General features: G+C 43.5%; 1 protein-coding gene across 1 annotated transcript in view; it reads right to left on the minus strand.

Moving 5' to 3' along the window:
• ERGIC1 (endoplasmic reticulum-golgi intermediate compartment 1) overlaps positions 1–12,326 on the minus strand; it is a 58,042-nt gene that overhangs the window by 4,119 nt on the left and 41,597 nt on the right. Inside the window, exons 6-9 of the mRNA XM_040602822.1 lie at positions 11,485–11,589; positions 7,907–7,967; positions 6,620–6,720; positions 3,735–3,857 (exon numbers count right to left, since the gene is read on the minus strand). Coding sequence (XP_040458756.1) covers positions 3,735–3,857; positions 6,620–6,720; positions 7,907–7,967; positions 11,485–11,589 — 390 coding nt within the window. The remainder of the gene's footprint in view (positions 1–3,734; positions 3,858–6,619; positions 6,721–7,906; positions 7,968–11,484; positions 11,590–12,326) is intronic.

Consider the following 12,326-nt stretch of genomic DNA (forward strand, 5'->3'; position numbering starts at 1 on the left):
TGTGACAAAAAAAAAAAAAGAGCAGCACCGGGGTTGGTCTCTAGGTCAGCACAGAAGCTGCACCACCGTGTTTCTTTATCATCGAGTTCTAATATGTACGGAGCGTTGCTCCTTAGCAGCACTGAAGGAAGTCGGGCATCATGTGCTTCGTTACATGTAATGGAGTTTTATACTGGGAACAATCTGTGTGTGGCTCCGTGAGGTTACAGTTTGACTCAGGCCCAGCCATTAAAGAAGGAAGGGAAAGAAATACAGAAGTCTAATAACTACAGCAGTGACGGACCGTGCAACGTGGGGTACGCACGAGGGTTCTGAACGGAAAGAGTTATAAGGCAGTGGCTGGGATGCAGGCTGAAGTTTAAGGGGAAACATGAGCGGATATGGAGGAGGCAAGGCTGCAAGCAAAACGACAGAAGGGCAAGTGTCAGATAGGTGACTGTGGACCTCTGGGATGTCTTTAAAATCTGAAAATTGCTTTTAACGACAGAGGGAACCAGTAGGACCCCTAGGTAATTCCTAGTAAGATAAGTTGCAGAATCCCACCCAGAGATTTCTGGCTGACCTGCAGCACGTCTCATAGAACACCACTGTCTTGGTTTTAAAAACACCATGGGTTTTTCATACCTGCGTAACACGAACATTGAGTTTATGATTCCTGTCAGTAACAGGACCCATGGCCAAAATAATTCTCCCTGCAACCATTCCTCCTGCCTCAATTATTTCCAGTTTAATTTTTTTCACACTTACAGGGCAGATGAGTCCTCCCATTATTGGGGGGGGGGAAGTTAGAGAAGTCTATTCTTTTCTTTGCATTTTGAATGCTTCAGCAGAAATTTTGCTTGTTTTCTGCCTGCTCTCCCCTCACAGCCCCTAGCTGACCTCACAATAAAACCTTCTTTCAACTTGGCCACTTACAGGAACTTGTAAATTTTCAGCAGCAAAACTTTCCCCCTTCCGCCATACATCCTCAACCACAAGGCCATGAATGGCTTCTGTCTATGGGGAGATGCCTTGATTTTACGCAGTACAGTTTAACGGGCAAAACCTACTGTGTTTACCACTATGCCAGGTGTCTGTGGTTAACCCCAGGATCCACAGAAAATTCACAGTACGGTGGCGGTGGCAGCGTGGACGCACAAGCAATACAAAATCTTATTTGGTACTGAAGTTATTGAAGCACGATATGTAAAGTAAAATCGATGCCTATACCAATGCCTTTTGTCCTGCACAGGAAGCATCTCTCACAAGGTACAGAAAATTAGGTTAATTCTTCACACCACAAAAACCCCAGGAGCAGACACGGGTTAGAGTTGGTCTGCTGGGAAGACAGAAGACCTGGGAACACCGCTATGGTGCTACAATGCTGCTCTTAGCAGTGCTGAAGTTTTTTTGGGACAAACTCATTATGAACAAAGGGCATCAGATAGCCTTCCCAGCAGCACGTTCTCTGCTCAACAGCCAAGACCCCTCTCTCATCTGATCTCTCCACATGGGATTATCCCTCCACCGTGTATCCTTCCCTCCAACGTTGACACTGTTTCCCTCTTAAAGTCTCTTTCAAGCCCACAGGATCCTCTGTCATCCCTGTGAGATATTTAAATTTACTGAAAGCCACGCTGGTGCCCCAGTAAACAATCTGCTCACTAAAAGAAGATGCAGGTGATCCTCTCTACCCCAGAGCCCCTCTTGTGGTTTTTAAATAAAGCAGCTGCTGCTCAGAAAAAGCTGATGCTTTCCATGGCCAGCCCCGTTCAGCAATGACTCGAGATGGCCCAGTACAATCTCCACTTGGACCTCAGCCCAGTGCTGATCATCACTAACTGGTCTCCAGAGCAACCGTGATGCAAAAGGCCGCGCTAGAGATACAGGAAGGGACTAAAGCAGTGGAAAGGACAACGGAACAGATCATGTCATCAAAACGGGGCAAGGAAACCTAGGACAAAAGGTGCTTTGATCCTCTGCAGCGCTGCTCCCTCCCGGAACCTTTTCAATGTCACCCTGAACGCTGTAAAGCTTTACGTGTAGCCATACACATACGCAGCCAAGGCTGCCCTGCTGTGCAACGTTCCCAGCCTAACTGAGAGCAAGAGCAGGACATCTCTATCACGGCCAGATGGTCCAGACTGACAGCCACAATACAGCACCTGCAACGAGGATCTGCCTCTAAGTCAGCCAGGTCTGACAAGGGTCTGGCACACCAGTCTGACATACTAACAGCTACTGCAGGCAGCCGTGTCATCCACGTGTCTCCATAGGAAGGATGTTCAATTGGAATGGCCCCAGGTGAGCTGCTTGAGACTATAGCCATGTGTAAGAGCAAACAAAAGAGACAAAAATCAATTGTAAGACTCTTCTAAAGCAGTCTAGCAGCCAGCATGTGCCTGTCTACCTTTACAGACAGGATGGGACAAAATTCTGGCTGGTGCCATCTCAAATTCAAAAGGTCATTGTGACAACCAGTGAGGAAAGCCTCTCCTGTGAACTCTGAAGCACAGTATCAAATTCAACAAAGATGCTATTTATATGCATACAATAGCGTATCAGCAGTAAATCAATGCTAGCAACGGACATGACAAAAAATTAACGCCAGCTATCAATCATTTCCAAACACAGTTTCCTGTTAAAAACACCTCCACACCCTCACCCCCAACAGGATGCATACAACACCTATGATAGCATATTGATAGGGTAAGAAGTAGAGGCAGTATGAGATGCCAAGTCATAAAATGCTGATATGTTTGACCTTTTTTAGGACTATGTTTTGAAACCAAACAGACACGCTAAGAAGAAAAGGTCTTAAACCAAACCACAGCATTTCGATTTTGCTTCTAGTCCCTTGCTCTCAGTATTTGTGTATCCTAGTGATCACGTGCATTACTAAAGTTAAGGGAACTTGATGTTTATCAGAAACTGCAAAATCAAAATCTTTTAAGTGCAGCACAGCCACACCGTTTATGTTACTTCCAATTAAAACATTCAAGCAGTTTAGAAATCAAAATCTGAGGTCTTCATTCCAGCCAATTTATCAACGGCTTCACATTCCACCATGCCTTAACTGGCACAGTTAGGATTGCAGCTTAAATTTTAAGCCAGCTCCCTGAGGACATGTTTTTTAAAGTTCTGGAAGATCTTTAAATAGCTCTTTGCCTAACGAGCAGTTTGGACAGTACAACTTTGTTATAGATGGTAAGATCAGTACTGCAGGATCTTACCTGGGTAGATCAAAACATAACTCTTCAGGAAAACACCTCTGGAATTTGATAATGCAGCTCTTCTCCACTTCTACCCAAGAGTAAATGTCTGGAAGTGGCATACCCATATTAAGCCAAGCAGCAGCACTGAGTAAAACAACTGCCTTGTACTCTCTGCAAGTTAGATCTCATCATTAGAGAGATGGTTTACTGCAGCACGCTTTACTGCATACCACATTTGCCTCACTTCCAAGTTTCTGACACGCTGCAATACTGCCCATCCTGCCTACACAGAGTTCAGCACTTCTAGAACAGGATAATTTTCTTTCTTCGTGTGCCTAGCTATTAAATCAAGTTGTCAGCGCACAGGGCTCACCAGTTACCTCACTCACACTTCACTACAACCGTGGTGATGTACTGCTTTATTTCATTCATGTCACAATGCTCTGAAGCCGAAACTCAATTCTTCTGGAGAAGAAAGGCTCAGAAGAGAAATGAAAGGCAGGCATGAGAAAGGAGAATTAGAGGTTTAGAGTAACTCACCGATGTGATAAACCTGTACAAAGGCTGTCGTCTCTCTGTGTATTTCACTGTGATGGGGCTCAAATCGTAACGAAACCAGATAGCTGGGATAATGCGGCCAGTGTGACTGTAGGCTACGTACTCCTAGAAAAGAAAGTGGGGGAAAAATGGCAGAAAACGTGAGCAATCTCATTCCAGATAGAGTGTCTGGAGTAAAACTCCGTCTGTGGATCTGGCCCTTACTCCACTGTTCTGTACTAATGACTGGACTGAAAGAAGCAAGCAATTCCTGTATGACTGCCCACCCTCATCCTTATCAAGTAGGAAAATAAGTTCTTTACGGTCTGATAATGATATAGCTGGGCACAGAGCGTGATGGTGCTTATTCTCATCTTCATTCAAAGTTACAGAAGTAAACAGAAAGGCTGTCATTGATTTCTCTAGCTTAGATCTGCTCTATTTAAATACAAGCAGTGTCTTAAGTGGTTGCAGGTGAAGGTTTTTGTACTGTCAGTATGTAAATCAGATACTGGGATATTCATCAAACAAACAGAATTTAGTTTGCAAGAACCTGAAAATCCCTTCTCACCCCTGCACTCAGAATAGCAAGCAGCAGCTCCTGTCTGTAAGGCCCCCTTCGTATTGGGGTCAATAGTGTGAGCGCTTTGCCCACGCAGTATGAATCCAGCCACGTTTAAAAATCATGCTGAAAGTCAAAATGAAACTGTATACAGACAAACATTGGCAAAGGTTCAAAAAATATTCCAAGCTGGCTTGGGAGAGACAGCTTCACAGACTGCCAGTGATAATCTCCTTTAATCCATTTCTTTAATAACAGGTTACAGTGCAATCAACCAGCCATAGGACAACACCCCGACAAGACATACCGCAGTGTCAGTGTAGAACAGATACTAACCTCAACTTCGTATCAAAAGTCACATCTTTTTGAGCTAATATTTTGCCTGTACTCTCAGTGGAAATAGGTATCCATTTTCAAGGTTCAGGACATTTATCTTGGCAGACTGAAGAAAAATCAAAGAATAGCAAGCTGGGGACTCAGCAATCCCATGTGAGCCATCAGCACCGGCATGGCACACGCTGCCTCTTTACCCAGCTGCTCTTCCCTTCCTTACCCCTGTGACATGCCTACCAACTCAGATGACCTCTTCTGTTTTAATTCTCCTTCACGCAGAGGCAAAGACAACCTCCAACATTTCAGAAAGATGAAGGAAGGACAAGCAATAGGTGACCCACGAGCACGATACAAAAAAGATAATTTTACCCTTTGTGAGCTCACAGGGAGCAAGTGATACAGCATCTATCTCCTTCATTAATGTCATATAAATCCCAAATTTCCCTGTATTTAGATTTTTCCCCATGGATGACAAGAGAAGCAGAATGCAGCTGAAGTCTCTAGTCATAGTATTTTCAGGGCTCTTACTGCAGAAGTTCTGCAGCACATCTTGGGACAGTGGTATCTGGGGAAGTGTGGAAACAGAGGGCCTAGGAGGTCAAAGGGGAGAGCAGACAGGCAGTCTGTACTTAAGACACTATTCGTCTTTTCATACTAGTCAATCTACGTCAGACTATTCCAATGGCTTCTGATTTCTGTTTCCCACCAATGAGTATAGGAGTCAAGGACTAAAGCACAGATAAAGAGATTATTTTTTTTAAAGAGAAGAAATTGCAGAGGCAGCACTGTTTCTCTGCACTTCAGTTTTGATAGAACTGACCTCATTTTTTCCTTTTTCTCCCCTTTTCCCCACCAGCGATCCTGCCCTGATGAGTCAGTCTTGGCTGAACGCCCCAATTTACAACCATGCTCACAGAAGTGTCAAAAGCTCCTGCTGTCTGTTTTCCAAATTACTTTCAGAACTTGCGTCGCAAAGGTCTTATCAGAACAACAGTTGTGACATTAAGCAGAACAAATACATTGTAATCTGAACAGAGGGAGACATCCAAATCACTGGGACGCACTGTACAAGCAAGCCCAAAAGTCACTAGACAGGAATGTTAATCTGAGAACTAGGCCATGACAGTGCATGCCTGATTCTCAGTTATGGCAAACTAGCAGTAATTAGATATTATAAACAGATTCTGGACTTTCGTTTAGCACCTGAATGGCAAATCATTTTAAATTGAAAGAGACTTTTTACCTTAAAAAGTAAATAGGGTCTGGGTTTTTTGTTTGGTTGGGTTTTTTTTGTTTTTTTTTTAAAAGTTCAATACATTGTATTATTAACATACAAGTATCTTCACAGTTATTATAACTTTACAATTCTTAAATTAATTTACAATAACTATCATAATCCACTACAAAGTAGGCACTTTGAAACAGTCAACCAGTACATATTTGCTGCTGCAGGTTCAGTGGCTAAATATCCAAAAATCAACATTTGTAAAAAGCTAAAAACTCTGCTAACTTATTTTTCTGATACATCCATCATAATTGAGACTGTTTTATTAGTAAAACCACGTGTAAGTGCAGTTTTGTATGTTCAGCTGGACTGTAGTTTCCATGCAGACGGAGCCTGACACAAATCACAAAGAGTCCCCGCAGCATGTAAAATCCTTCCATACGACTTAGAGAAATGCAGATCAGTTAAATTGACATATGAGAAAGTCAGGAGTAAGAATACCTTTCTCCAGAGTTAAAACAGTACAACCACCTGCTCTGACAAACCCTCACAATCCCAACCCTGGTAAACACCAGCACCTGGAGCACCAGGAGCCCCGCTCTGAAGAGCTTCAGTTCCTCCTTCTCCCAGCAGAGGCTACTGCTCACCTACAAACAAACGGACGTGGCTGCAGAGCAGAGGAGCAAGGAGGAGGAGGAACGATGAAGATCCTCCATGCATCCACTGGGCTGCAATGAGGAGCTTCTCTGAAACTACTCGCTGCTTTACCTTATTTGCTACAGTGTATTGGTACGAGTATCGCTGCTTGCCGCTCATGTCTTCATACACCGTCGGGACTATCTTCAATATGTAATCGTGAGATGCGAGAGCTGTGGTCAGGCAAGGAAAGTCTATGTTAGCATTCAGAGAAAGGAATCACAGCCTATGCAACATTTCAAAGTAAATGCGCAAAATCAACTAAAATAAGTCAGCCACAGAAAAGGTATCTCCTTCCTCCTTATCTCAGGTTTGGTGACAAAGTGACAATTTCACATCCTACATTTATGTCCTTTGTACAAAACTTTGTAAGGCAGCTGGATGACACCAGAACCTGCCCACCATTCTAAGACTTTTATAGTACCACAACCCACAGAGAAGTCTGGGTCACTTGAACCTTCCTAACTGCTTGCAAGTGTGAATGATTCAGTCTTATCAGCACCACAAAAAGCTGTCCTGGTTTAATCAAAAACTAGCTCAAGTCAGAGCTGCAGCTCACTGAGCTTCTTTTGACAGAAAAAGCTGAGGCATCACAACCTGTGTACTCCTATTTCTCGTGCATCCATCTTTTTTTCTCTTCTTCCTTCTCCTACAACGGCTTAACAAATTCTTTTTTTCATTATTTAAATGGCTTGTACCATTTTTTTGCATCTGCTGAAACAGTTCTAAAACAGAATTCTAAACTATTTCTCTGCAGGATCCTTTAGCCAAGTGTAACACAATAACATCTGGCTCCTGGGAAAAAACAAAAAACCCAAACCAAACCAAACCCCAATTGTCTAGCTTCAGGAACAGCTGTAGAAATTCTGTTCCAAGAAGTAGACAAGACTGATATCCTGCAGGACCCAAACACCTGATGGAGAAAAACTATGCTGAATTGTAGCACGCACTGGAAATTTCTTTTTACGTTGCTGGTCATAAAGGAGGGCAATGAAAACGTCTATCCTTCCAGCCACAGGGTAGAACTTAAGGTAAGAACTAAACTGCAACACAACAAGAAGTAAAAGTTCTGGTGGTGGTGACAGCAGCAAAGGGAAGCTATAGGAATAGGGTGGGGATAAAAAGCTCAGTATTCTGAGGAGGTCATAAGAGACCTGGAGACAATGTCCAGGCTGCAGAAGGGCTGAAAAGGACCTTCTCTATGGTACCCAGGAAAATGGGAATGTCAGTCAGCAGTGTTTGGATCATTTTGGGTAAAGAGACAAATTAAAGACCTCTGGATACTCCGGTGTTGCATGAATGGCCCTGTTTTCCCTCCTACAAAGAGTTGCCAAGACCTGTAATCACAAGAATACATACGATTTGAGCTGAGTTTGTCTGCTCCCTCCAAGGCATTGAATGCTCCATGAACGTTATGGACCTGGAAAGCAAAAAGGCATATGAAGAAACAATGCTCTGACTCTGCATTCTTGACCTTTGCTTCCCTAGCCTATCCTCCAACAAGGAGATCAGCCTGATTCAACCCTTCCAAAAACAAAGCCTCAACCCAGTAAAAAGATGAGTTGAAATATCTTTCAGTGACCATCACTGTAGAGGTTGGTTCCAAGTAAAAAAAGTTGATTTCACAATGTCTTACAAGATGAAACTCCAAAACCACTCCAAAGCTAAAGGAATTGCAGCTGGAAGAGGCCAGTTGTGAAATTTCATTGTGAGATATTTCCTAAGAGCTTTACATAGTTAACTGTGAAATTAATTTATCAGGCTGAAAGGGAAATAAATAGGAGTCATATTCAGGTTACAACTCAAGAGTTCTCCTGTAAAGCTCATGCTGTAGCAGTTTGGCTTGTACAGCCTTAACTCATTAGCCCAGCTCGCACACCATGCACACTATGCCCTTGGAGATGGGAAGGACACATGCCAACACTGCCATCCATTCAGCTTTTCCTGCAGCTGGTCCCAGGCATGCAAGTATCCATAACAGGATTTCCATCCCATGCCTTCCACATACTATGATCCGGAGCCTGATGTCCACCAATAGAATAATCAATCTGTGAACTCTTCAGACAGGGAAACCCCCACAGCAACAGCTGTAGGTTAGAGGTTGCATCATCCACATCATGTACGGCAAGCTATACAGAAAGGAAAAATAACTCCACGACCCAGAAATTCCCGGTCTTAAGCCAGACAACAGGGAAGAAGAGTTCGGAAGAACTATTGGGTCATGGGTGTGACAGAGTTTCACCTCACCAACAGAGCAATGCAACCTCCTTCCCAGACCCTCGCAACAACCGGTACCACGTGGATGTATTTGTCTCATCCTAATGGCTCTTTCCCTATTCCCAGTGCTATGGAGTGGATGATGGTTTGGAGGAAGCAGCAACTGAGCCCACTTATCTCCTGAGAAATAAAATTATAGAGAGACAAAATCATCAGCAAGTTCAACTGGCAAGATGCTGGTAACAAGCACAGAGCAAAAGCAACAGCTGAACCTTCCACAGCGCCTTTCAGTCGGCTAGCATTTGAAATGTTTTAAACAACAGCAACCATTTCTGAACTGCACGTGCAGACTGTACACATTCTTTACTCATTGTAAAAAGCGCACAATGAAAGAGATGCCCCTGGACTGGGCTACATTATTATGTTCCATTCTTGATACAGCCGAGAAGTAAATCTCTTACAGAATATCTGGGCTAGAGACTTTAAGGTCCACTTCGAACACTCCAGCAGTAAATATTCAGAGGTTACTCAGCAAACAACTGTATCTGTCCTGCAAGGTACCGACATATTTGGACTTAAATTCCTGTCCTTGGCTCCCCAGCATCCACACATCTGTTCATATTTAAAAGTTGTCTGCTCTGCATCCCTCTTCATGGTGAGTTTGCAAAGCTGTGAGTTACAGAGCTTCCACACAAAGCCACCAGACATCTCCACAACTGCCTGTTTCTGTGCCATCAGGTCCTTTAGTACACCTGCCTCTCTTGTCTTACAACGTGGATGGCATTTGTAACTCCCAGTCTGATGTTTTACCATGATTTTCCTTGTGGAACGTTCTGGACTCCCATTACAATACTCGCTGTCTGTAGATCGCTAATTAATCTCTGCCATACAAAGTGCACAGGTATGTTCCTTGGGGGAACGTACTTGTTCGTACCTTATTAAGTACCTGGAGAGACTTCAACAAGGAGTAAGCTTTTGGCTGCAGTACCAAAATTGTTTTGCAACAGAGAACTTCAACAAGCCTGTTTAGCCAGAGAGCAGGACCGTCCTGCACTACCAAGGCCAAATCCAGTACTTGCAGTAAGGGCACAGGACGCTAGCCAGCGGTTTAACTGTGCCAACACTTTATTCTTTCTGGAGAACACAGCATGTACCTTAGTGGATCATTCCGGCAGAGCTGGTAACAACCTACAAAGAACTAACTCCCAGCACATGACACAAGCGAATGAGAAGCTCCCCAGCCTCTTCAAGAAATATCAGCATATATTACATCAAAGCAGGTGGAGACAACCCAAAATATTCAAAGGTGTACCTACATAGACTTAAAGCTCTCCATACTCGCTGGCTCTCTGCACTGCTTGCTGAGTCTCGGTAGCACATGTTTGGCGAACATATCCTTCTTTAATTTGTGCTGTTGAACTCATGTTTGCCTACAGGATCAGCAGCACCTACATGCTCCGTTCTTGTGTATGGAAGATGATGATGAGTTATTTTGAACTTTGAAAATACTAATCATAACTTGTCCAAATCGGGAGCCAACTACATGTTTACTAGACAGGTTTCTCACCACCAGAACTGAAGATACTTGCTTCTTTGCCCCCAACAGTCCAGGCTTCTCATCTCATTCATGCTGATTTGCACTTCAGCTCCATTACTCAAAGACTCCACGATAAAACAATGGGAACGCTACCTTAGAGCGCTGATTTCCCACGCAAACTGCAGAACTCCCTATTAGCACTTACCTAATATTTTTCATAATCTCTGTGTGCTTTACAGACATTAAGCCAAGCTTATTTATATGCTAATATTCCAGCGTTCCCACACAAGATATTTCCTAAAAGAAGCCGGGAGCAGAATCAGAAGACTACAAAGCAACGCTTAGACTTGTTAGCATGAAAAAGGGTTTTGGAAGTGGGTGTACAAGAAGCAGACTAATGAGACGTCTGTGCTGAGGAAAGAAGATTACAGAGAGACTACGGGTAAGCAATGTTTAGGGTGAGACGCAAACTGGGTGTGCACATATATAACTCCCACCTATGATGCTAGCTCCTTGGAAGTAGGCTAGAGAAGTGCTGTAATCTGTCCTTATTGAGAAATCATGAATTATTACATAACTTGCAACACCTGGTGAAACTCTAACCACTGGGCAAGTGCACACACTCAGCTTCTTCCCAGCAGGGAACTGCCAGTTCTAAGTCTAACTTGTGTTTCTTAGAACAAATTTGACTAATAGGTGTTTGCTATACAAGTACAGTGAAGTGAATTAAAAATAACTTGACTGGTGCCACGGTGAACACAGTAGTGAGCACACATCTTTCCTTAGCATACTCAGTGCTCCTCTGCAAAGGCAGTAAAAATTTGTTTCCTGCATTGATACTGAAAACAGTACTGCATAGGATTTTGCAAAGCCATGAATCTGTATTTCTACTCCCTGCAGGAAGATAGCCACAGTCTTCCAAAAGCGCTTTCAGATAAAAACTAAAATGACCGAATGCTGCTCCTTCCTGAAGTGGTGACATGTAAACAGTTTGCAAACTCTTCAGGACTGAGCGTACACTGCATGAACGCAAGGGATGGACTTGCTTACCCAGGCAGTTGTTTCTTATGCCCTCCCCACACCATGCGTGGTCCTTCCGTAAAACCGAAGTGTCTAGTATTAAAGTCACTCTCATTGCATTCATTCCCCTAAAGCCAGGGAATTTTCAGGGAAGAGAACTCACCTGTAACTTGTCCCCAAATGAAAGCTTGTGGATGACGTGAGTCATGTCGGGATTCTGAGGCTGCGCAGTGGCACTGTGTGTTGACACGTGAAAGTTACCAGGGACCTAAAATTAGTCAAGACAAGGAAGACAGGATTTCACATTTTATCCCTCAAGGCATTGCTCAGCTCTGTGATACGAAGTGGAAATACCAGGATCCATGCAGCCTGGCAGGCTGTATCCACTTAGCAGTGGACAACCTCTGGCACATCGGAGAAAGGCTCTGAAATACTTTCCTGCACTTGACCAACAGCCCTATACTGCACACGGAGGATCGCTTACATCCCGCAGCCCAAGAGTCTGGCACCCTCACATTGCCGCTGCTGCTGACTAGGAGGCGATGAGTGGATCACTCCCAACTTTAGGGATTCCTAACACTTAAGGCTATGTCTTTCATCCCTATTACCATAAGATTCGTGTCTCTGACAGGCAACAAACAGTTGCTTAATGTTTTACTCCCACATCTCACATTTGTAAATGGGCCCACTGCTGCAGAACAACCCAAGAAAGCTGTGGATACATTCTTGTTGTAGTACTGCTCACGAGTAAGCTTACATTTGAGAAGATTGTGTGTAAGTATGAGTTTTATATAAAAAAAGAAAAAACCCACCGAAAACAGTGAAGCTTCCCATACAAACTAAGCTAGGTCTTCAGCTGCTAGCCCTGGCAACAACCCTTCCACGTACAGCATTTTTCCATTCTTTATTTTTTAAATGTAGGGTAATACAAAGTTCTGAAAAATACAGATTTCACCTAAGGACTCAGTTCCAAGACAGAAAATAAGCACTGTTGTCATTCTGGTG

Source organism: Falco naumanni, chromosome 8, assembly GCF_017639655.2.
Source record: "Falco naumanni isolate bFalNau1 chromosome 8, bFalNau1.pat, whole genome shotgun sequence".
NCBI lineage: Eukaryota > Metazoa > Chordata > Aves > Falconiformes > Falconidae > Falco > Falco naumanni.